The 27,136-nt window shown below is 42.4% G+C and overlaps 1 protein-coding gene across 1 annotated transcript in view; it reads left to right on the forward strand.

Annotated features, from left to right (window-relative positions):
- The first annotated feature begins 3,088 nt into the window (after positions 1-3,088).
- COL3A1 (collagen type III alpha 1 chain) overlaps positions 3,089-27,136 on the forward strand; it is a 95,862-nt gene continuing 71,814 nt past the window's right edge. The window contains exon 1 of the mRNA XM_081194688.1: positions 3,089-3,313. Within this exon, the coding sequence (XP_081050814.1) occupies positions 3,235-3,313 (79 nt within the window). The 5' untranslated portion in view covers positions 3,089-3,234. The remainder of the gene's footprint in view (positions 3,314-27,136) is intronic.

A 27,136-nucleotide genomic window follows, 5' to 3' on the forward strand; every position in this document is an offset into this window, starting at 1 on the left:
TGCTTTGCATAGCACAAAAAGGATGGGTGCAAGCTAAATTTACCCAGAAATGTCCTGCCAACAATCACCACCAGTGATCTGAACCCAGGTTTACAATGTGTACACAGTTCTCATGGGGGTGATTTTACCTAGTAGGGTAAGTGATAAGCACTCATTTCCTCTCATTCCTGGGGATGGGAGAAAAATTCAATTTAGTTGTCATTTGAAGGTGAACTTACAATATTTGTGATTTTCAAAACAGCATATGAACAGAAACAACCATTGACATTTCTGAATTTTGCAGTGTAGTTCTGCAGTCAAGCGAAGTGAACAAAGATGCATATACCAGGGTAAAGCGTGCATATAACTGCATATATTAGTGAAAGTAATATACAAAAATTAATTAAGTCATGAGAATCTGCTTGCAAAAATATGTATATTTGTCAAAGCAGCATATAAAAACATGCTTTGGGGGAGAAAATTGCCCTAGAATTCTGAAGAAATTCAATAAGAAGTTTTTTAGAAAAGAAAATTGCTGCAGAAACGTAGAAAATTGAATTTTAGATTGGAAAAATGAGTCACTGAGAAAACTGATAATTGGCATATTTGCCCTTTCCCCTTCTTCACAACAAAGTAATTTTTCCCAAGGGTACTTTGCAAAAGAGACAAAAACATTGGACCAGTTTTATACATCACCCCATTTCCTTCATACATTTGCTCATTTTCAGATTTTTCTGAGGGCTAGCAACTTGCTTCTCTACATAAACTGAATTTTTGACATTAGATTCTATAACACTCTCATAGCCATGCAAATTTCTTACCATTAGATAAGAAACAGACAAGTATTATAACAGAATTCAGTCAATAGCACCATTCAATAAACATCCTTTCTGCATGTGCTACTTGATGACAGGAAATGGGAAAAGTGGGGATATATATTTTCTATTTTTAAAAAAAGTCAATATACTGTGTGATCATATAAAGAAGAGGCTCATTGCCATTGCCATGGAAAAAATATATTTTATCTATCTGCTCTTAAGTTTTTTATAATCTCAGGAACAGCCTCAATACAACCTTTTACATGCTTCTCATGAACATTAGTGAAAACAATTCCACATCAGTCATATCCAAACATTTTAGGAATTTAATTATTTTCTCTATCTGCAGGACCCCAACTGACCTTAGCAGGTCGAGGGTTCGTGCATTAAGTGAAAACACAAAACTGTGTGGGATGATCATGACCCCCACAAAAATGCTCGCCCCGGGGTCATATATTAAATACAAACCATTCATTGTATGTTGATTACCTACGGAGAGCAACGTTGTACTGTTATTTCAACACAAATGATGCTAAGGAGTCAAAAGGGAAAGCAAACTATCATTAAAAGTGGAACAAAAGGGAAGAAAACGCATTGATTTAAATGGGTGGGATTTTCTTTATTTATTTTTAGTTGTTCATAGCCCACCTTTCAGGGTACAAATCCTTCAAAGGCAGCCTACAATTCACATTAAATACTTTGTAAAACACACACACACACACACACACACACACACACAATTAGCAATAACAATATATAGAAGGTCATCTAGATCCTTCCCAGAGGGCAGCTGGTGACTGATGGTCCAGACTGGGGTGGCGTAGGGGGATAGTTCTCTGAAGCACCTGTCAATCCTACCCAGTGGGCAGTTTGGTGGTCGATGAGCAACTTGCTCTATAGAAGTAACAGATTCCCTGAAGAAAACCAGTGTCTGAGGGCTTGGACTGAATCATATTTGACCTCCACACATCACATCGCAGAACACCTGTTGAACGAACCTCTCCAGGACCTCTCCCTTTCTTCATGGTTGTCACATGCAGCAGAAGAGGGTGGTAGAGTCCTGATATTTGGACTGTACCACTTGAGAGGGTTCTGCTGAGGTGCGCCATTTTTAAAAAATGCTCCCCCGTGTTGCAACATACAGACGAAACCTACCTCAAGTCGAACAACCTGGCAAGGGAGAGGGGAAAGTTCTAACCTGGCTTCCTCCATGCCATCTTAGTGTTCTACTTGTATGGGTTTTTGAGCACTTAAAAAACAACAAATTACTCCCCCACCTGTAGTCTGAGGTTCTACCATCCGTGCTACCACACCAAGACTCTAGCACTTCTCCGCCTCCTTGTGTAGATCAGGTCACAAGCTGCCCTGGATTCCATTCTTGGGAGACACGGAAGAAATAATAGTTCCTCAGCAGCCATAAACTGCTTCAGCAGGCCAAGGATGCAGTGGTCAAAAGTTCACTGCCACATTTCTCCTCGTATTCCAAAAACTAATCACAAGGGATTAGTCACTACCCTGGCTAGGAGAGATTCAGGATGACTACACACCATACATTTAAAGCACATTGCTTCCCCTAAAGAATTCTGGGAACTGCAATTTACCCCCCTCGATCTACAATTCCCAGTACTCTTAACAAACTGCAATTCCCAAGATCCTTAGGGGGGGAGTCATGTGCATCAATTGTGCTTCAAATGTATGGCATGCATGGAGCCCAAAGCTGAGCTCACATTCCCTATAGCCAGTAATTGTACCTTTTCTGGAAGGTCTGGTTCACATTTTAAAAGCTGTGGCTTCAACGCTGGTCTCTCACAGAAAGAATTGCGTGGTCTCACATGATTTTCTGGGTTCTCTCCATTTTTGTGTGTGCATGAGAGAAATTTCTAACCTTTCAGGTAAACTCAATCCTCATCATGGTCTTTCTGATTTAGAATCACCATCATCATCTAGAACAAAAAAAAATCAACTGCTAAGAAAAAATGAAATCCAGTCTTCTCTGTTGCACTTGCATGCCACACATAAAGAAAATCAGCTCACACACCAAAGCCCAAAATCATATAATATAACATATATGTGCATGTTCTGTATTCCATACACACAGAGCAGCCGCTGACAAGCACAAACTCTCCAGATGTGTTATGTAGCTGCTTCAGTTGGCTGTTCCTTCTGCAAGGCCAAAAGAAATATTAATCATTTCATTTAATGCTAAGGGGATGGGACCTCCTCTCATATTTCAGAAAGGGGCTGGGAAGTAAAGGAAGCCAAAGATTTTCCTATTTAAGGCCAGAGCAAAGGAATGTCTGTGGCTGAGTTGTGTGAAGGGCCCGGTGGCTGAAAGGGCAGGAAACAATTGATGGTGCTCTTTTGATTTTTTCTTTCCCCCCACTTTTTTTCCTTCTCTCTTTTGCACATAGAGTCTCATGTCTAATATTTTTTAGACATGATGAGCTGTGTGCAGGGAGCCGTTTTGCTTTTCCTTGCTGTGTTGCAACCCTCAGTTATTTTGGCACAACAAGATGGTGAGTAATTCCCACTTAAGATTTTTCATGGATTTTAACCGCTCTGTTTTTCAACACTTTGTTTCTCCTCTTGCCGTAAAATCAGCACTGAGCAAACCCATTTTCCTGTCGCCGGTTGGAGCTATCAAAGAGGGTCCTGCTCTGCTCTGCTTTATTCTGTAGCATGCAGTACTAGCCTAAATAAAACAAACTTTATCTGAGCTTACGCATTCTTGTGCACCGTTTTCTTAGCTTAAGTTCTTTGCATCCTTTGCTTTGCTTGACAAGTTCTGGAAACTTTTTAATCTTCCTTTCTTTTAGCTGTTGGAGTAAGATCTGTGAATACTAGTTCAGCAAAGTCTGGAAGTCATTTTGACATATTTAACGAGGCTGTATCTTCAGCTCTTTGCAACATGACTGGTTTTTTTATATAGTAAAGTATTGCTTTGGTATACAGGAACATGTACCTTTTAAGAGAAGACTTTAATGTCAAAGGAAACACTTTTGCAAACCAGAATGGTTGTTCCAGCTTTGGGGAAAGATTTTCCAGCTGTGTGTGGTGTGTGGGTGTGTTACTTCTTAGACATAAGCAGAAAGATGGAACATACTGCTCTAATATTGTACCATTATTCACCAGAGGCTGCTTCAAGCTTCTACATGATCTGCTAGCAAACTCCTTTAAGATTATGCACAGGGAGACTTACATCTAAGTAATTATACCTAGGATTGGGTTGCACTTGGTGCATGCAAAGAAAAGATCACTTGAAAATGAATTGGTACTAGATGCCCTATACCTTTTGTAGTACAGATACTTTGTGGCCTGTTTTCTTTTTAGATCTTTTTAATCAGTGTGGATACATTTTGAGCTTTTAGGTGTGCTATGAGGTGTACCAGAAACTGAGCAACATTTTATTTATTTGTGCACAGAACTGGGTCGATGAAACCGGTCACAAACTTTTCATCACCACCAAACCCACTCACACAATCCATAGCTGCAATTATAGGAAAAGGTTTCTTGGAACATTCTGAAATCCATGTCCAAAACAGGCATCACGTTTCCTGACATAATGCAAGCTCTGTACAAGTCAGGCACTCTAGAGACCATAAGAAAAGGAACCACCAATAATAATCTTCATTACCTAGCAAAAACTGCGTTGCTGAAACACGTTACTTCAGATCTTATGATTTATCTGAGATGCATGTAATAGCAACACATTCAGCAAACAAATGCTCAGATTTCAATCTTCACCTAAAGGACACAGTCTGGCTGCAATTCTCTTCCCACTTACTTGGGATTAAACCCCATTTAACTTGATGGCACTTACTTCTGAGCAGACATGCAAAGGCTTGCACCCTCAGATAGCTATCCCCACCACGCTCCCCAATATTGATCATTCATACATGTCTACTGATTTTGTGGTTTCCCCCTGTATGCTTTGTCTTTCAAGCAACTATTTGCAGTGTGGATGGTGTCGGATGTTCATCTCACATCTTAGTGAATATTAAATATGAGTATCCAACACCATCCCTTCCTTGGTTAACCATCAATCATCCATCTTTCAAACTGCAAGAAGGAAAAATTAACCATTTCCACCAAAGAAGCATGTTGTTTTTCAGTGCAATTGCATGAAGGAAACTTCTCTGCATTTTGGTTGCTTTCCATATTCCATTGCCTATTTCAAATAGATATTTGTGCCCTTATGGTTATGACTGTGGATTCTGACATGGTGTTTGGTTCTAGTTGGGAGTACACATTCTGGGCAGATGTAGCAAAGGATTCAAAGGTGCAGACCAAAATGACATTTTTGCAGATTGTCTTGTCATGGGTGTTTCATTATTTCAGTGCCAGGTTAGATTTAAAAGGCAAGGACAAAGAGATAAAATTACCCTCATGAGACTGGGTTTTTGTTGGCATGGAATAACTCAAATGCAATATCAGGTAAAGTACGTTCTTAGCAATGTATCTTTCCATACAATGCAAGTTTCTAGGCTTCTGTTCTAGAAGCAATCTCATCTTTCCTCACTCTTCCTCCCATTTTTTCCTTGCTCCCCATAATGGACAACGGCAAATCAAAGGGTGTTCGAAACCTATTTAGAGAGGCAATGTAGGCAATGAAGCAGCAGTATATGGTTGGTGGGTGTTAGTGTTTACAAGGTTGAAAAAGAGAGTTTCTAATCACATTATAAAGTGCTCTGGATGTGTCAGGAAGAATTTCCATTTGGTCTATATCAAATTTAAGTCAGTGCACTGCTTTTCTTAGCATATCTTGCCAACTGACAAGCTCTGGCAAGACATTAAGGAAACTGCTGAGGATATACAGAACTGAGAATGATCAGATGTAGCCCTGCACAATGTGCTTCTTCTTTTCCATAATAACTAAAGAGGGGAAATGAAATAGACTTGCACCATGATTCTAGCCTACCTTCCTATGGTGACAGTCACATCACCACCAGTTGCCCACTTTGCTACATCTACATCGGGCCACTGAGATACCCTATCCTTTATTCTATGCTGATATAGGTCATCTTAGACTCAGACTGCAAAGGCATCTTTGGTCTTCGTTCTGGCTATTGGGGAATATCTGACAATAGTATTTGAATGATGGTTCTTTCACCAGGGCTCTTTCTTCCTTGCAAGTCTTGTTTAATTTGTGGTCCACCAAGATGAAGTTTTCTGGTTTGCATGAACATTTGTTTGAGTCAAGTCTTCTCCCTCACCCCTGCCACCGCTCCAACTCTAACTAACCAAAGCATCAGCACCTATAATGAAGGGCCATCTAGTGGTTGCTAATTCTCCTCCAAAAGAATACTTAATCGTCCCATGCTCCAATTAGTATTGCCCACTGTACCACATGAGCCTCGTACCTAGTTCCATATAAATGATGAACATTTGCTATATTGGTTAAATAGACCAAAAAGACTTTTCATCCAATAGCACATTCAGAAAGTGATAAGTAAAGGTGTTTTCTTTGGGGGGGGAGGGGAGGTTGCCCTTGGAGTAATCTCAACACTATCAATAACTGCAAAGCTTTAGCTAAATTGCAAATGAAAAGATGCAACATTTAATAACTGGACTGCAGCCATGCTAGATAGGCTTGGGGATTAGTGGCAGCCTTGCCCCTTCATGTTTGAAGCCTCCTTATGGGTGCTTCAAGAACAAGTTATGTGATTAAGAATTGCTTACATCTAATAGCTCTGCTTTCTTGACGATACCTTTCCATTTCAAGGCATTCAAGACATTAGGGGCAAATTGAGTCGTGCTTGGTTCTTGTCGGCACGTTTTCTGAAAAGATATGACCCCATTTGGGGTTTTGCCAACATTCAGATGTATGATACAAGTATGTTCACTGGGGAGCAATCAGTTAAAGTTGCTTTTGAAACAGAACAAAAAACTTTGTGACCATCATTCCCTCCCCCATCCCTTACATCAGGCTCCTCTGGGATCTGATTTATGTGATACCTCTATGTTGCGGTTGCCCCTTCCTTATGGCTTAATCCCACAGCACAGCAGTAATGTTTAAGTTGGATAATCATGTAGCATTGTCATGTCAGGTGGGAACCCACCAGCACCACACCTTCCTGGGTGTTGGTGGCAGTGGATGGATAACGTTCCACACAACCTATCCATCCCATCTGATTATCCTATTGGGTTGGGATCTATCCATGGGGAAGCACCAGCCACATGCAACGGAGTTAATGTATCAATCAGCTTTAGATTTCCATTCCTGAAGCAAAAACTTGGATAGAGTCTTATGTCACCTGCAATCAGGATTATGTCATCTGAAATAAGAATATAATGGACTCTATCCAACTTGTGCAACAGACACCTGTACATACAATGGAATTTTCTATACCTCTCTGCATCCCTTCCAGCTTACCACGTGCTCTCAAAAGCAGCTCTGGGGGTTTGAGGGACCCTCCAGAAGAAATGTGGAGGGGGGAGGAGGAGGAAAAAAGACATCTCATTGCACAAGCAGAACTCCACTCACACTGTGCTAGGTACAACCCCATGTGGTTTTCTGGTTTGTCAGTTACAATACAAGTGTTTGATGACCTGCCCAAACCCCTGACATTGATTACAGTTGCTGGCATTTAAGCTTTAAATGGTGCAACTGAGAAATAGGCCAAACACAAAACTTTCCCCATGATACAGGCAAGTAGCATGGATGGACCACATTCATTGGATACATCTGAGAGCCATTGGCTTAAGACTACTTCATGCATTACCTTTTGTAATCAGTAACTGGTTCTGCTTCTCATAATACATGTGTGTACAGTGGTACCTCGGGTTACAGACGCTTCAGGTTACAGGCTCTGCTAACCCAGAAATAGTACCTCGGGTTAAGAACTTTGCTTCAGGATGAGAACAGAAATCACGTGGTGGCGGTGCGGCGGCAGCGGGAGGCCCCTTTAGCTAAAGTGGTACCTCAGGTTAAGAACAGTTTCAGGTTAAGAACAGAACAAATTAAGTTCTTATCCTGAGGTACCACTGTAGTGTCATTTGTAAAAGACTTCTGTGTGGTTTCAATTAGGGGTGGGGAACCTTAGGTATGGGGGCCAAATGTGACCATTCAGACCACTCTACCTGGCCCTCGGGACTAACCCTAGGCTACACATCCTCCTCAGCCACTCATCCCTCTCCCCAGGTAACATCCCTCACCAATGCAACTTCGCACCCACTTTGAGTGTTTTTGCCTGGCTGAAATGTGTCCTTCCTTGCTTGGCTGGGTAAAGCATAGAGAGGCATGTGCGAGTCTTAAAACACTTGTATGAATATGGATTGGGCTAAGCGTAAGCAACCTATTTTCTCAATTATTGAGTTAGTTGTTCAGAAAGGCAAGCCTTTCCATGTGTTGCTTGAAACCAGGGATGGGAACGAAAGCTGCCAGCTTTCAATCTGCACTTGATTTGGAATCTTTGTTTCCCAAGGCTAAGCATGAAAAGCTGTCATTAGTTCACTGTGGGGTGTGTGGAGGGCACAGCTTGTAGACGGCTCTATGCCCAGAATGCTATTTGCCTTCTGTTTTCATTCCCTAATGTGGGAAGCGCAACCTTTCCCATCTCCGCTCAACCAAGCCCACTTCATCTCCACCCAAGGCCTAATCATGGACAACTCATTTCTTTCTTGCATTTTGTGTGGGGATGTGAATTACTGGGAGATGGATGAGCAAGACATGCTTGAGACTCCCTGCTGTAAAGGCTCCTGAGTAAGAGCGCACAGCTGCACATAGCTGGCTTGAGCAATGCTGATTGCCACATTTGAAATGAGAGCATTCTTGAAAGCGAGGGCCTTGAGGGGATTCAGAGTGTTGCACAATGTAACCTTCAGTACAGAAAATGGTCTGTGGCTTCCTGTGATTTAGAAAAGTCCAAATCTAAATTAAGTTCCAGGGAATCCACATCCTTTAGGTGAGTAGGTGTTCTTGGAAATTAGGCCAGCTTCATAAGTTTGAGGAGGCCTATGGTTTGATGAAAATTAGATAATTACCCTTCCCTTGCATGACTTTCCATATGTGCTTTTTGACTCGAGCCCAAGATTCATCAAACATTTTCCTTAAGAAGTTGGGGAAAGAATCCATTGCTTTATTGCAACAGGGTAGCGCTGAAGTTTCTTTTTCACTGGCGCAGATATTATTTTACTTATTTTTAACAATGTTGAATCAATGCCATAAGGTGCTCGATAGATCTTGATGCTATAAGCAGAACCCCTCTCCCTTTCCAACTTTCCAGCTTAATCTTAGACTTTGGTGGTTAAAACAGAAGGTGGAGAGCAAGAATTCAGATGGAGGGCTCGTTTCTTTCTTTCCAAAAGATGTCGTCTAGTCTAATTCTGGCATTCATGTTAGACATGCTATCAGTTATATATATTGGAGAGCCTTTTGCTGATTCTCCCCCCCCCCCATGTTTTGGTGACCACTGGGAAGTCAAATGCTCATTCAAAGTGACAAGGTGTTAAAATAGAAAGTTGGCTGTGCCCTGGTCTTCTGAAATATAGACACTTTCTCTGCTAATACAGTTGCTTGGTTTATTGAGGATCTCAGGCTGTTGTATTCTTGATTTCTACCATGATCTAAGTCATTGGTCTTAATTTCTTGTGCCATGACCTGCAGCTGGGTCACAAGCTAGTTCTATGTTGACATGTTCAAGAGAATGAGAACAGATTTAGGAAGGGGGATATAATATGTAAGGCCAACAATTAAAAGTGAGTCCTGGGCCGCCAATCAAGATGACATGTTAAGCTCCAAGGAGATGCAACCCAGGCTTAAACTTGCATTACTGTTCAAGCTGCTAGCATATGCTTAAAAACCTCCCTATCCCTGTGAAATTTAATTTAACAGCAGTTTATTTCTCAGGGTGTCCAAGTTGGCATGTTTGTTCAGGCTATAAAGCAATGTGAACAACCCATACATTCTGTGGCCAATTTTTCACCCAGTGACACTGAGCAGAGCAAGGACAGCTGCAAACAAAATGGCTCCAACAAGGCCTTTTAAGGCTCTGTGGTCCTCGGCCCATTCACTCTGAAACTTCAGTGCATTCAAGAGGTCTACTCAGTCTATAAACCATGAAACTGCCCCACTGTTTGCATTTATTTATCACAATTTTTTTGACATTTTTTAATTATCTGCTCCAAAGGCCTCAGGTTATCTTATTATAATCAAACAGAAGCCCTACAGGGTAGGTGATGGGAAGGGGTACTCTGAACAAGACTTTGGACGTAGGTCTCCCTAAATATGACCAATCATTATTTTTATAGATTTATTACGTTTCCATACCGTGTTTTCCTCCAATGAGTTCAAGATGGTGTACATGGTTCTCCCTACCCTGTGTTATCCTTGCAACAACCTTGTGAAGTGGATTAAGTTGAGAGAGAGTGACTGGCCCAAGGTCATCCAGTGAGCTCACACACAACCTTCTCCATGGATCTGGTCCAGTTCCAAGAAGTATTAGACTAACTCTTTTGCCTAAGCAATTCTGAAAGAATTTAAGTCCATAATCTGATCAGTGTAGTGGAGTGCACACAAATTTTAAAATAAAGGAAATTCAATGGGGAAAATCCAAGCATTCTGGTTTCACAACTATTCCTGTAAAAGGATATGCTGTTGAGTGGCATGTGGTGGTTGATTTTCTAATTTTTGCACATTGCTGAGGTCTAAAGACGTGATGAATTTGGCTTCTCTTCCTCAAAATGTTGCTAACAGCTTTTAATTAGTCTTTGAATCTATGGATCCAAGAGCCAAAGCAATAAATTATGTGGCCTGCTCAGAACATTTCTTCAACAAGCTTGAGCCTTAATTTAATGAGAACACCCTCTTCCATTTTTCATCCTCCTCTTTCTTAAGCCAGTGCATTTTGCCCAGATGATGGATTAAGGATACAATAAAGATTTTACAGTTGTGTTTTATGGGCAGAACTGGACGTTACAACAGACACAAATGTGTTGCTAGGGGTGGAGAAGAATATTTGATGCTATTCCATTCATTTGCCATTTCTATTTCATAGTGTTCATTTTGAAATTAATGAATCTCGAACTCCCCATTTAGTTAAGTTTAGTTTATTATTTGGTCTGAAATGAATGACCTCCACATGGAGCGCCAGTCTTACTCTCTTCCTAGTGATGTCTAGTTTTAACAGCAACCAAAGATATGAGGTGGGGCGAAGAAACTGTGTTGTATTAGATGTTACAGTGGAGGAAAGAGACATGGAGCAAGATGGTAATGTCTAGTTCTATGTTATGCTTAGGGGCACAAAAATATCAGTAGTAGAACATGTTTGGACCCTGGGTGAGAACCCAGAGGCTAAGAGTGGAGTGTACCAGAAGGAAAATGTATTTCTATTGGTTTATATGTATATATATATTGTAACTTTGTATTAATGTAACATTTTTATATGTAACTGTGTATTTTTGTAATATGCAGTTGCCTGTTGTTGCTTCTTTATTGCACACCACTTAGAGATATTTTAATATATTAAGCAGCATAGAAATTAAAGAACTATAATCAAATTTTAAAAATAACATAAATCCAGCAAGAAGAATGAAAAACAGCTTTGGGTCTTCCTCCTTCCCCCAAAAAAGCTCAACAACTTTGGTCAATCCAATGGGTAGATCACTGCCAGTGTTTATATAATGGGAGTAGATTGCAGTCTCTTGGGAGTTTTACATCCCTTACCTAGCCCAATCCCTGCAATGCAATGACAGACAGTCATCCAACCTCTACTTTAAAACTTCCAGGGAAGAAGAGTGCACCACCTCTTGTGGGAATCTGTTTCACTGTCAATCAGCTCTTACTGTCTGAAAGTTCTTCCTGAAGTTTAGTTGGAATCTCCTTTCTTGCAACTTGTGTCCATTGATTCAGGCCCTAGCCTCCAGAGCAGGAGAAACCAAGCTTGCTCCATCTTCTATGACAGCCCTTAAGATATCTGAAGATGGCTATCATGTCTCCTCTGTCTCCTCTTGCAAAATGAAGTTTCAGCACACACACACACCTCTCTCCCCACCATATTGTTTTATTTCACAGTGATCCTAAATACATTTGCCTATACAATATGGCAAAGTAAGTGTCACCAATTGTTGCATAACTCATGTGATGTTTCATCCTTGGGCTCCAGCTTTATATTCAAATTGTGATCAACCAGCCAAAGGTTCCTTGCAGAGTGGTGGCTTTGATTCAAAGTAGTCTCTTGTACCAGGTGAACAGTCTTTTCTATTGCAGTCTAGCTATTGACACAAGTATCAATCACAACATTTCAGCTAGTCTATGAACTGGATCAACTTTTCTTTTTTACTAAATTTCCCTAAACTACACTTTTTGGTGACCTTGCATATGCTGCACTTCTCAGTGATTGAGGGCATGGCATCATGAAATCTACTTCCCTATCTCCTGGTTCAAATCTACTGCTGAAAGTAACATATCCATTTTTTCTTAAGAATAGTGGTTCCACAATAATTCCAAATCATTGTAGATATGTGCACATTCATCTTTTAATGTTATGCCTCCTCCATCAAAGCCCCTAGATAACAAAGACATACAACAGGGGCAATTCTTTGCCAGTCATAGTTCTCCCTGTTGCATGAAAAGCTACATGTACTCTTTTTTATTTTATACTCCTAACACCAGTCAGCTGGGTCCGATTTCCAAAGTTTGGAAACTGTTTCATGTCAAGATGACAATGGAAAACATGATATAACCCTTCAAATAACAGTCATTTTGTAGATTTAGTTTGGGAGTGCTTCAACCACTGGGTTTTCTTGGCTGTGTTTCATGAAACACAGCAAAAGAGATTCCTTTCCTATTAGCTAACAAACCACTTCCATTTTCCAAGATTTCATGTTGAATGAGCACTGCATTATTTTTTAAAGTATCTTTTTAAAAAAATGTAAGTGAATAAGAAAGAAAATACAGTGTCCTTTAGACATGCCTGCTTCTTCTCTGCTTAGTTACATAAAATATATACATGAATGCCTGTCAGCTTGGGGGAGGTGGGCAGAGCAAGGAATCATGTTCCAAAACTTACCTCTTATCATTCAGCTGAATTGTTACACCCCTTTGATAAGGTATTCTTCAGGTACTACAACTTAATGTTTATTTTGCTAGCAACCGTTGTACAAAATGGTTTGTGCCCAGAGGGTTGACGGCACAGGCCTGCGCAAGCTGCAAGCCACCAAACTAATCTAGCATTCTGAATGGAGAGAGGCTTTGATGGAAATTCAAATACACGGCCTCAAGCACATCCTTTTAAGCAGCTTGGTTCTTGGAGGGCTGGAACCCCCCCCCCACCTTTGAACATTTGAGTAGTTTCCGAATCAGAAGGCTGAGTACAAATCACCGTATTTTTCGCTCTATAAGACGCACCAGACCATAAGACGCACCTAGTTTTTGGAGGAGGAAAACAAGAAAAAAAAAATTCTGAATCTCAGAAGCCAGAACAGCAAGAGGGATCGCTGCGCAGTGAAAGCAGCAATCCCACTTGCTGTTCTGGCTTCTGGGATAGCTGTGCAGCCTGCATTCACTCCATAAGATGCACACACACATTTCCCCTTACTTTTTAGGAGGGAAAAAGTGAGTCTTATAGAGCAAAAAATACGGTATCTTCCTCCTATCTCCCATCACAATGCAACTGAAACATAGGGCTGCCATATTTCAAACAGTGTTGAGCTATTTTTGTGGAAATACAGTAAAAACGACGCTGCCGACATGGGCTGCCATATGTCTGGATTTTCCCAGAAATTTGTCTGATTTCTGCCCGGACACTGCTGCTGACTGGTGTATATTGTATATGTCCGGGGAAATCCTGATGTATGGCAACCCTACCCATGTAACCTGTTTCCTTACCAAGTCATAACTGTGTTGCCAATAATGGGAGTCAGTAGAACAAGATGATGATGACGATTTTCCTAGTGATCAAGACCCAAAGGAACGATCACTTAAAAATACCATAGGTTGAACAAACACCAGAACTACCAAGCAATGCCATGCAAGAGGAAAGACTAGTACAGTGGTACCTCGGGTTACATACACTTCAGGTTACAGATGCTTCAGGTTACAGACTCTGCTAACCCAGAAATATTACCTCAGGTTAAGAACTTTGCTTCAGGATGAGAACAGAAATTGTGCTATGGCGGCACGGCGGCAGCAGGAGGCCCCATTAGCTAAAGTTGTGCTTCAGGTTAAGAACAGTTTCAGGTTAAGAACGGACCTCTGGAACGAATTAAGTACTTAACCCGAGGTACCACTGTATAGAAATGTATCTGTTTTTATTGTAGAGAGCTACAATTCCCAGAGTTCCTTGGGAAGAGGAGTCAAACTAGTCTGGGAATTATAGCTCTGTGAGGAGAATAAAGGCCTCCTAACAGCTACCAGTACCCTTAATCCTTCCAGAATTCATTGGGGGAAGCCATGACTGTTCAAAGTGGTTCTCACTGCTTTTTAAATGTGGTGAAGATGGGAGATGGGTCTTTGTTGTGAGAACGCTCGTTCCCTATGAACTTCTTTTCCTATTTCTCATGGGTTCACAGTTCACAGAATGAGTTGTAGGCAGCCTCATTTGCATTCCAGTTCTGTCATCAATACAGTCTTCACTCCAAACTAGGTGCCTATTACAGATGAGGGAATTCCAATGCATGCAGTCCTTTGTGCGTATAAATCTTTGTACCACTGAACGACACAGCTATGCCACAGAACAAGAGAGTTTCTGAGCTGCTAATCAGTCCAGTCTCCATTCTTGGGTGAAACACACAGGTTCCCATGGCAAGTGGCGATCAAGAGAAAGCAAGCAATCCCAAATTAATTTGCATCCCTGTTTATATAAAGAGTGCCTAGTTTTTCATAATTCCTAAGGATGGAAGCTGAGCTGCATAGCAGTTGGTTGTAGTTACAGATAGTTGGGGGGACTGAACCAGTCATTATTTGTTTTCTCCTTCCCAGCAGGCCTCAAAGCACTTGAAAGGGCCTCATTTGAATATCTGCTACATCCTCCCATGCTCCATTTTACCATGGATGACTTTCTTCTTTCTTCCCATCCCCCCCCCTTTGCATTTTCAACCATCTGGTCCAGTGTTTCCCAAACTTGGTCCTCCAGCTGTTTTTGCACTACAGTTCCCATTATCCCTGACTACTGCTCCTGCTAGCTAGGGATGGTGGGAGTTGTACTCCAAAAACAGCTGGAGGCCCAAGTTTGGGAAACCCTGATCTAGTCTGATGAAGAATTTGGGGGTACTCATGACCCGGAAGCTGTACGCTGGCTCCCTCAGCCAATAAAGCGAGATGAGCGCCACAACCCCAGAGTTGGTTACGACTGGACCTAATGGTCAGGGGTCCCTTTGCCCTTTACCTTTACTAAGTGTCTGATAGCTGAGCAATCTCGCCACCTGTCAAAGATGGCCTGTGGGCTTAGGGAGATGAGATGGCATGCTCACCACTGGGAAATCCAGCAGAATTGAACTCCACACATCAGATTCTGTCATTCATTTTTTGTCAGCTGATAAACAGGTGGCTACGATTTGAGTGAAATGACCTCATGAGCCAATTTGGGCACCCTGGTGGGCAAAGACTGGCCCAAAGCAACTTGTTCCCTATCCCTGACATAGCTGCATCAATGTAGAATAAGTTTTGTCTCAGAAGCCTTTCAAATGGCCTCCATTTGGTGGTTCTTCAAAAGAGAAAGAAAAAAACCAGGATAAAGGTTCAGGTTGCAACATAGTTTAAGACTATCTCAATCTTAAAAATATTAAGGTACCACTATAGCAGTTTGATACATTATTTATTTTTAAAGTATCAGTCTGGGATAAAAAAAAAACTATCTCCCAATCCCATGCATGTTTAGCTTAGAAGAGCAGGACAGATGCATAAAGATATTTCAGCAGAAAGTGCATAATGTAATGTACATGAAGAGTTATGTTTTAGTTGATGTGCCCGATAACAAAAAACTTCCATGTAATTTCATTTTATTTTGTAGTCATTTATTTTAGATAGCGAGCTGAATCGCTTTAATGTACATCAAAATGAATTACCTGAGCTAAATTCTCCACTGACTTATAAACCTTGGAATCATCCAAGCCACTTATAAATTAGCTCAGAATTAGTCTTCTGCCATGGATGAAATATTGCTGCAGTTTGAGACTGACCAGGAATGCATTTCTTTCCTATCTGAAATATAAATGTACTGCAAAATATAAAACCTTGACATCTCTGGAGGAAAGTAAGGTATCTCCATAGAAGTCCTTTAAAAGCTCACTGCATAGAAGATGTAGCTCTTCGTCTTGGCAGGAGAAGATCATTTCCCCTACTTTTGAGATTTTTTCCCATGCTTTCTCATGCTGAACGGGAAACCCATTTGGCAAACTTGAAGCAGCTCATATTTTGACTTGAGTATAGTTGGGTTTCCAGGTCCTCAAAAAGGAGAAATATGCATCACAGGTTAAGAACATAAAAACCAGAGCCTGTCTGCTGGACCAGACGAAAGTCATCTAATCCAGAACATCCTGTTTCCAGTTGTCACCAGCCAGAGGCTATCCCCCAACCTTCACACAGTGAGTGTGAAGGTCTGCAAGGAGATTTTAACTGCCTGCATCTGAACATAGACAGAATCCTCCCTTTGATCGGGAAATCTAGTTGCACAGGGCCAGGGCTAGTCTTGTACTGGGCAGAATGAGGAAATTGCCTCAGGCAGCAAATGTTGGGAGGGGAGTGACAGTCCTCACCCCCTAGCTGTTTCTTTCTGAGTTCCCTAACCATTCCTCTCTGTTGGAGATCAAAACTAGGTGTCTGCTGTTCTCACATGTGGGGCAGGATGCTTTCCTGTGTTGCCAGGGTTCAAGCAAGATTCCAGGTCCACTTGACTTTTGTACATGCAATGCCAGGGCATGGCGGGGGAGAGGTCATGTACTTTGTGGTACATATTACTGCCGAAGGCAGCAGAATGCCTTGGGCCAGCCCTCTACAGCTGTGGTTTTCAACCAGTGTGCCATGGCACCCTGGGGTGACTTGAATGATGGTCAGGGATGCCATGGGCAACACTGGCCTCTCCCTCTTTCGTTCCCTCCTTCCTCTGATGCCCTCTTGCATCTCTGCCTCCCAAAGGCTTGCACAGCTGTTTATTGCAGCAGCCCTGGCTACAAGCTCCTCTTTGGGGCAGGGGTGGGGCAGTTCAGAGACCAGGGGCAGCAGCTGCAGCTGCCTGGAGGACTCCCAAAGGAGAGGAGGTTGAGGGAACACTCCACAAGGGTGGGTGTTCAAAAAAGGGTGAGAGGCTGGCAGCTCCACAGGCAAGGGGTGATACAACTGGGCTCCTGAGCCCACAGGGTTGTTGCATAAAAAAATGTAGTTGATCAAGGGAGCCGTGGACTCAAAAAGGTTGAAAACCTCTGCTCTATAGAGTTCCTGGTTTGGGGGACGAGCCTAACTGCATTATACTGAACGCAGGCTTTCATCTTCAGAACTTTGCATGGAACACACAGAGTTTGGGAGATCAGCCGGTGGGTGGGGACACTGGTGGAAGGACATTTTGAGCTAATGCACATTCTTTTGAAGACCTTGCCATGCGGAATTCCAAAATACGTGTTGCCTTTTTAATTATTCCTGATCACTCCTAAGTAGTCCATAAGAAAGGCATTTGACTAGGCTTTCTTCAAGGTAATCCATAACACTGGTGTGGTTACATATAAGGCCTTTTGTAGAATGCAAAAACAAATAAAGAGATCATACCTTTGGGAAAATCTTGATTAAGCACTCCCATTTTTACTTGTATGTTTCAACTTTGGGGGCATATCTCTGCCTGCATTTATTCATTCCTTTTGGCTAATGGATTGCTATACCAAACAGCAATTCATTGACTGACTGAAGACATTTATAAATCACATTTGTCAATGATTTCAGGGCAGGGTACAGTAAAGCCTCATTTAAATCAAAAGTGCCTCGGTTCTTTTTTTTCTCTGGCTGTGCTGTAGTTTTTCTCATTGTCTACAAGGCTGCTTCTATGTGATAGGTTACTGGCAACTTCTTTGTTGCTTATCTCTATCACACAAAGGTGACTAATGACAAGCCGTTACTCTAATCTAATGTAGAGACTGATGGCAACCTTTCCAAAATAGCTATCCCAAAGATATAATGACCGTGGTCCAGAATGGCAAGATGGTACAAATGTGGAAATAAATCAGCATTCTAGCCATCTTCAGGCATTTGTTACCTGTGTTAAAGAAATATCTGAGGTGAGCCATGGAGATGAGCCACCACCACCCCAATCACATTTTCCTTGGCAGATGACCCGAAATCAGGGTCCTACTTTACTCATTCAGCTCCCCCACCCACCACATTTTAGATTCCACATTTTCCCATAATACTAAAACATGCTGGTACCCTTCACAAGTGAAGGAGGCTCCTTGCTTCAAAATGCTACCCTCCAACTCTGAAAACTGTAAGGGGGAGAAGCTCACATGCTTCTCCCTGCGACCCCACCCCAGAGAGTTTCCTTAACCGAAATTGTGACTGCTTTAACTAGACTTCACTGTGGGAACAGACCAATTACTCTGAGACAGTTTTTGGGCAAATTAACAATGATGTTCAGCGATTGGAAGCACATGTTATAATCTTCTTGATGCAAGAAGCCAAACATGATCGTCGTGTTGTAATTTCTAAATTCATACATGCATGAGAATGTTTACTTGATTCCATCAGGACTTAATTACGGGTAAATTAATTTAAGAATGGTGTCTTCAGTTGCAGTGTACAAACCATTTATTCCGGAAAGGTCCCAGTCAAAGAAAATGATTGCTGTTTCGGATTCTCGAGTCTCCCCAAATTGGAGACTGCCCTTTTGTGCATCTCACAAGCATGTGGAGGGAAATGGCTTCATGGCAGCATGCTCAGCATCTGACCTACATGATTGTTGCAACATTTGAAGTGGGCGAACTCACATACCAGCGAGCTTCTGATCACATAGAGAGGTCCCTAGACTACCCCAAAATGTGGAATAGTTAACCAATTCTCCTCCAAATGTTGCTGAGCTGTACCTCCCATCAACCCAGACTTTTGGCCATAGTTTAAACACAGAAAAAGTTGTATGTAGGTCAGAGTAGAACCTGCTTCAACACAGCCATCCTTTCCACATACATCTTTATGATACCAACAATAACTTCCTGCAAAGAGCTGTGAGAACTGAAAGAGGTACTTTCATTCTTCAATGGCTTTCTCCAAAGCCATTGGTTTTAGAGGAAGTTAATCACTCTTCAGTCCCACCAAAATCAGTGGTGTTTGAATTTGTTGCAATGCATTTGTTAAATGCAAGACATCTCTGGATTAGAGCCCATTTAAGATGCCAATTAAAAAAAAAAAACCAGGCTGTGTTTTTATTCAGTAGATTCCTGGGATACAACATGAATAGCATCTAACCTACTTGCCCTGTTTAGAAGTTCACTGGAAGTATATGGTGGTGGGAGCAGAACTACACAATCTAACCTGAAGGTCCCCATTCCTACTGGCTATAGGCTCAGACTTTTGTAGTTGACCAGGAAGATCTTGAGGGTTAATCTTCTTGTGTCCTGCTGAAACACATGCACAATCCTTCACACTGCATGATTGATGCTCCTCATTGTGTGGAGGAGTCTCAGTGTGTTCAGCTGAGAAGCACATTCCTCTTCTGCCCCTCCTACTCAATATGCAAATGTTGGGGTGGAGTCAGGAAACATAGCCCTGCCTGGAGGCACCGTGCCTGAACAGGGCTGATGCATTTGCAACATCCCATTAGTACATGAATTTTACTTGAGGTGCTAAAGCAGTGCTAGGGAGAATGGTAGACTCAGCTGTTTCTCACTCTGAGGAATAGCCATTGATTTTTGTTGGCTGATTCATCTTTTTATAGTTGTTGAATTTCCTCATATTGGGCAGCTACTGCTTTTGAAAGCCAGTGGTCCCATAAGAGTCACTGAACCTTCTGATGTGTTGACCCATTTCCTAAGACTCCCCACAAAGTACCACATGATCAACTCAGCCCATGGGGTCTTAGTCACATAAATGCCTCTGCAGCATGGGTCCTCATCACATTGATGCTGCTTACATTATGCTGGGCATCTCATTACAAGGCCATGTAGCTTGTTAGGCCTGATCTCTCGATCTCTCTCTCTCTCTCACACACACACACACACACACACACACACACACACAACCTTTCCCACAGCCTGCTTAGCAAGCCTGCCATTGGTCTGTTCCTTGCTTACCTCACTAAATCACCAAGTATCTTCTGTCTATCCTCAACCTATTTCTGGTCTTCAGCCAGAATGCAAATCACCATGGAATGGAAGAGAAGGTACTCCCATCTGCTGATGCAAGTATACCTGAGAGAAGTCTAAGGGCCTCTTCATTGGTGTTGATGATGAGTAGGAGCTCCTCCTTATGCTCATCTTCCTTTCACACAAAAGAAACAATGCATTTCTTATAGTGTCACCAGCAGCATGAAATCCATCCCTGTCCAACTTTTTGTAAGTGCTAATTGCTTAATTTGCCTTCACTGGCCTGGAACTGGGGAATTCAGGAGATGAGAGATGGAGAGGGGGAACATAATTTTGTGAGCAACCTAGTAGAAAATTGATGTCACTCATGTTCAGTCTAAATCATAAATCAAGTGCTGAGGCGCATGGCAAAGGAGCCTTGTTGAACACATGTATCTGAATTTCAACCTGCGCGCTGTACAACGCGAGCTTTTCTTGTATGGGCAGTCATGTCAACTTTTGCAGCTTGGGGATCAGAGACAATGCATGTAGGAAGAAAAGCTTCATGTAAAATAACAACAAAACATACTATAGAGTCAAGATAACAACATGGTAAAACAGGCAGCAGTAAAAACAATGCTTATGTCCCAAATTCCTAGCAAAATAAAGTTTTAGAAACTTCTTAATTGGGTATCAATACAGGCAAAATGGGATAAATTCTGGTGGCCATGAATCACCATCCAGCTAGCTATGGGCATTGGTGAAGAAACAAGCTCATGGATTAAGTCAGGCATCCCCAACCTTCAGCTCTCCAGATGTTTTGGACTACAATTCCCATCATCCCTGACCACTGGTCCTGTTAGCTAGGGATCATGGGAGTTGTAGGCCAAAACATCTGGAGGGCCACAGGTTGGGGATGCCTGGATTAAGTCCATATCCTGATGTCATGTAAACATAGCAGGATGCAGTGATTCTCTTGGTATTTGGGCATTATATTTGTAGTTGTCACTTCTTGTTATTATGAATCAGTCAGTTCTGTTTCAATAAATTGGCCGGTTTCAAAGACATCAACCAAGGTCTGAGGACATTGGGCAAAGAGAAAATTATGTACAATTTAATACAATCTAACATTTCTTGCCCAAGGAAATGTCATTTTGCACATTTTCTTCTCATTTCTCATTGCAGTGGTGCACCATGAGCGTGAGAAAGAAAGAAAAATAGCATGTCTTCAATTTGCAATCCCACCAATCAAAATTGCTCATATCCATTAATTTAAAAAAGCTAGCTACAGGTAGGTAACCGTGTTGGTCTGCAGTAGTTGAAACAAAAGGGGAAAAAATCCTTCCAGTAGCACCTTAGAGACCAACTAAGTTTGTTATTGGTATGAGCTTTCATGCGCAAGTACACTTCTTCAGATAGCATTTTGTTATTTTAAAAAAGCTAGTTTTAGTTGATGGATCTACTAATACAGCCAGTGAAAGAAAGCAACCCAGCTAGTATGTGTTGATCCAAAATGAAGCAGCTGATGATCAAGTGAACCAACTGAAGAGACAAATGATAAATCTGATTAAATGATACATTACTTTCACTTTGCCCCGTATCCTCCAATAGGGACCTTTGTTGAAGTTTTGGAAATTTCTTTGCCACTAAAGAATGGAAGTGGTCCCAAACATTTACATATTTACATCTTCAGTATAGGCATAATATTGTGTTTCATGATGCTGTGATGGCAGAGAAGTATCCTAAGACAGGAGTCAGCAACTAGAGGGAGATTGGTGTGTGCCAATCCAGAGGCCAAAGAAGGGCATAAGAACAGTGCAATGTGGCCAGAGTGAACCAACAGTCTCAAAGGTGGGTTGGAGAAGACTTTTGGCTGCCACCCTAAACTCCCTGCCCCGCCCTAGCAAAACTAGTTGATATAAGTTCTTGCTTGGTGTTGCATCTGCTCCTCAATCAGGCTATTTAAACTGCCAAATACACAGTTTAAAATTCAGTATACAGTAGATTAAATGCATAATATGGTAATAATCATTATCATGCCACCATTTGTGATTTTTTACTTCACTAATTATGCTATTTATTATAAACTAAAGCAATAATCCATCAGGGGAGCGAGGGAGGGAGAATTCTCAAAAACATCTGGATGAATTTAAGTGCTGACTGTTCCCTCAAATGATACCAGAGGCGTTACACATGATTGTGTGCATCTGTACAAAAAGAGAACATTGTATTTTTTACTCTTCTTGGCATATAAGCCCCGGAGGAGTGGTGTAGGGAGTAGTGAGAAAATGTTTTGGGGCATGAGTCCAAAACTCATGTGTAGGTGTTGGGATTTGGGATGTGTTTGCTTGCAATCCTTTTTTTTTTTTTCCATCCCACTCCATATAGATATTCATACACATAGTGTTCTGGTGCAATGGAACAATTAAGAGACACAGCACTGCAAGTCAATAATTATGTATATAGGGTTTGTTTTTCTTACATAAGGATTACCTAATCATAGCAACTGACGGCTGTGAGGCATTCCTGCTGCATCATAAATACAGGTTATAAAATGGATTTTTCCCATTGATGCACCATTTATTGAAAGAGGAGGAAGGGGTATGGAAAAGAAAATTATGCATGACATAAACAGATTCCATAATTATCTCTAGGGCAAAATGAGTTAGAAATCACTACAAATGACCATTGCAAGATTATTGGGAAATCTCTGCAGTTGCTCCAGCAGGCTCACCGATGAAATTATTTGCTGCAAACAAAAATATTTCTTACATCAGAGTAGGAATCCCAGCTCTACTGTAGACACGGTATTTTTCAGCTGCAAGCAAGTGGTTGTTTTAAAGAGAGTTCAATTATGATCTGTTTCTTTCAGCTCCCTATTCTGGTTAGCTATGCAAAAGCCTTTGAGACCTGTTTGCTCAGATGCTATAGTGACCAGGAAAAAAACAGGCAGCAACACCATGGCCAACAATAGTTCTCTAAAAAATGAGAGGCACAAATACAAGATGGGTGACACCTGGCTTGAGAGCAGTACATGTGAAAAGGATCTAGGAGTCTTGGTTGACCACAAACTTGACATGAGCCAACAGTGTGACGCGGCAGCTAAAAAAGCCAATGCAATTCTGGGCTGCATCAATAGGAGTATAGCATCTAGATCAAGGGAAGTAATAGTGCCACTGTATTCTGCTCTGGTCAGACCTCACCTGGAGTACTGTGTCCAGTTCTGGGCACCACAGTTCAAGAAGGACACTGACAAACTGGAACGTGTCCAGAGGAGGGCAACCAAAATGGTCAAAGGCCTGGAAACGATGCCTTATGAGGAACGGCTAAGGGAGCTGGGCATGTTTAGCCTGGAGAAGAGGAGGTTAAGGGGTGATATGATAGCCATGTTCAAATATATAAAAGGATGTCACATAGAGGAGGGAGAAAGGTTGTTTTCTGCTGCTCCAGAGAAGCGGACACGGAGCAATGGATCCAAACTACAAGAAAGAAGATTCCACCTAAACATTAGGAAGAACTTCCTGACAGTAAGAGCTGTTCGACAGTGGAATTTGCTGCCAAGGAGTGTGGTGGAGTCTCCTACTTTGGAGGTCTTTAAGCAGAGGCTTGACAACCATATGTCAGGAGTGCTCTGATGGTGTTTCCTGCTTGGCAGGGGGTTGGACTCGATGGCCCTTGTGGTCTCTTCCAACTCTATGATTCTATGATTCTATGATTCTAATTTCAACTCTTTGCAGCAGCAGTTTCCAACCTGGTGCCCTTTGATGCTTTGGGCTACAAAGCCCATCATCCCTAACCAGTGCAGCCATGTTGACTGAGGCAGATGGGTGGTGTAGTCCAAAATATCAGGAGGGCACCAGTTTCGCCAAGGCTGCTCTGGAAAGGAACTTAAAAGCTTGTAGTATAGTCTCCCAGTTAACATTGGTTCAATGGGAGCAGCTTGGGTGGTGCATCTTGTTATTACTGTTCTGTAGCGCCCCGGTACTACTGGTTCTGCAAAGGGCATTTCCCCACACAGAGCCCCAGGTGACCCCTACGTTGTATTTGTGGCTCTAATGCAAGTTAGCTCACCTAGTCACTTCAGCTGTGGGGAAAAGCTGAGCACACACTCCATACCTTCCAACACAACGCGGCCCAAATCTATGGCACCATCTTTCAGGTCTGCACTACTGTGCAAGTCACAGGACCAGTGCTGGATTTATGTATAAGCTAAACAAGCTATAGCTTAGGGCCCCACTCTCTTGCGGGGGGCCCCAGAATATACTTCTTCTTAATTGTATTTCACTATTAATATACTTCTTCTTAATTGTATTTCAGTTCAACAATTACTTTGATAAAATACATATTTTGTTATGTGCAAATGGCTTTAGATACCTACTAGGGCCATAAATTACCATATAGCATATCCAGTGGTACCTCGGGTTACATACGCTTCAGGTTACATATGCTTCAGGTTACAGACTCCGCTAACTCAAAAATAGTGCTTCAGGTTAAGAACTTTGCTTCAGGATGAGAACAGAAATCGTGCTCCGGTGGCGTGGCAGCAGCAGGAGGCCCCATTAGCTAAAGTGGTGTTTCCGGTTAAGAACAGTTTCAGGTTAAGAACGGGCCTCCAGAACGAATTAAGTACTTAACCCGAGGTACCACTGTATTCAAAACACACAAAAACAGCGACAATTTGTTGTTGACAAAGGACAGCTGGACATATAAAGGGCCCCATTACCTTCAGTAGCTTAGGGTCTCATCAAACCTAAATCCGGCCCTGCACAGGACCCATGCGAGATCTCGAGTCTGCCCCCAAACAGGATTTTTTTCAGACACAGTGTTCCAAAACGTGCATTTTGTGGCACCATGCCTCCCAAAAGTACAGCCTGAGATCACACGAGAGGCCACTGTCCTCTTGCAAGAAAAAATAGGATGCCCTGTGTGGTTTCCCCCCCGTTTTTTCCAGGGCATTTGATGGGTATGACACTGCCTTGGGCATGTCTCTTTTTGTTCTCCACTTGGGCGAATGAGGGAGCTGTTATAATGGGGAAGAAATTAGGGATTCTAGTGATTTTAGTGAGGTCATATCCAAGACCTCGCCCTAAGCTATGGCTGGATCAGGCAGAAAAGCCTGCAGAATTCTCTCCACATTCTAGCTTTGTTAAAATATTCTTCTGCCTATGTCTTTGCAAGGGGGAAACACCCCACATGAGTATACAGACTAGAATAATCCGCAGAAGGACAAAAAGACTCCTTTCATGCATGCTCTTGTGTTATATTCACATCTAATTATAAGTCTTATGAGCACATTTTTTCCACTCGCCCGCACTCAGCACTTATCTAATTGCCCCAAACTGAAAACACTCTGCAGTTTGGCTCAGGGATCCAATGAGTTCATTTTGAGACTATGCTTTGCTTGTATTACGATTCTTGGTATGGAATGAACATCTTAACTTTTCTTGTAAACATTGCCATAATAACAGGCACCAGATTCTTTGGCACCCCACTCCAAGGAAAAATAGATTTTGATCGCCTTCATTTGTGCTGGGTAAATGAAAAGGGATATTGTTCCGATTCTCCCCATCAAATGTCTTTCAAGGTGCAGGTGGGAATCTACCCAAATTCATGGACAGGTTTTGTGTTGCTGTTTGTAAATCCCATTTCTGTGCCCATCGCCCCTTCACATGCATGCAAATCTCCATCTGCCTCTTCACACGTCATGCAAACGTCACCCTTCTCCATTCATTCATTGACTCACACACATGACCACATGTGCATCCTAGAATATGCATGTATGTATTATACACATAACCTGCCTATTAATGGCAGAGGCAGCACAAATCCTTTTCAGGGTACACATGGTGTCTGTGGGTGTGAGCGTTTCATTATCTCCTCCCTTCACCCTAAACAAAGAGGAAGACACAAATAGCCTCAAATGTCTATAGGTGACCCAAGTAAGCAAGCTAAGCTGTGCCCAATAGGTTAGGAAAACAAACTCAACTGACAACAATTAGCACAAGAAACATCCATGCTGACCTCCAGGGAGATCTCCATCACTGGCCCTCCAACCCCACATAACAGAACAATCCTAACCTGAAGATCCACTGGCTGGTGGCAGTTCAGAAGGAGTGACGGTGCCTGGGACTGGGAGGAGGAAGAGTAAGAGAGTTTAGAATTACAACAGGGAGTTGAGGAAGGTCACAGCTCAGAGGCTGATGAGGGGGAAAGTTGGGAAATAATGGGAGAGAAGGATGCACCGGGGGGGGGGTTGACAGCTGACAGACACGGTGTCTTTAAAAGCATTCCAAGCCCCCCCCCCATCTCCCAGAACCCAGCAAGCCTTAAAAGTAGGAGAGCAAAGACAGAGGGCACCCATAGAGGAGGTATGATGATGACGAATGAGGAAGTAGGAGAGACGGGGGGTGGTGGAAATTCACTCGGGACAGCGCCATTATCTAAGAGACTGGGTTCTATAGCCTCTCTCTGTAAATACTGAATAAAAAGTGGATGGTAAGAAACATTTCCTTGTCTTTGTACATTCTTGGGCAACCGGCCATGGGAGTCGCTGGCAGCAGCTTGGCACCCCGGTGCAGGACTGCTTCATCGGCAGTGGGCATGTCTGCCACAATGCCTGTAAATAGCTCCCTGGGTGTAGAGCTACTGTTGGTGGTTCCTTTACCAACAGTAGCCCAAAGTAGGCCCTGAGCAGTGGCGTAGCGTGGGTTGTCAGCACCCGGGGCAAGGCAAGTAATTTGTGCCCCCTAACCCGTGGATTTGCGCCTCCTAACCCATGGATTTGCGCCCCCTAACCCTAACCCCCATATGTTGCGCCCGGTGCGGCCGGCCCCCCCTGCACCCCCCACGCTACGCCACTGGCCCTGAGGTGGGGCAGTCTAAGCTGGGACAGGACAGGAAGAAGGCCAAGGATCCTGGAGAGGTAAAGGGAAGATAAATAAAGAGAATATATGTGCAGGGGAGGGGAGAGGAAGGAAGTCAATGTTTATCTGGAAACCTATTCCCAAATAAGTCAAGAAGCCACATCTGCCACCTGGCCAGGATGTACGAGCCAGGGCTTTAGCTGTAGCAGAAAACTGCCTTTTCACATACCCCCCCCCCCCCCGCACTTAGGATTTCACTGAAAGACATTAGCCACAGTACCC

The sequence above is a fragment of the Podarcis bocagei genome, assembly GCF_964188305.1.
Source record: "Podarcis bocagei genome assembly, chromosome: 1".
Lineage (NCBI taxonomy): Eukaryota > Metazoa > Chordata > Lepidosauria > Squamata > Lacertidae > Podarcis > Podarcis bocagei.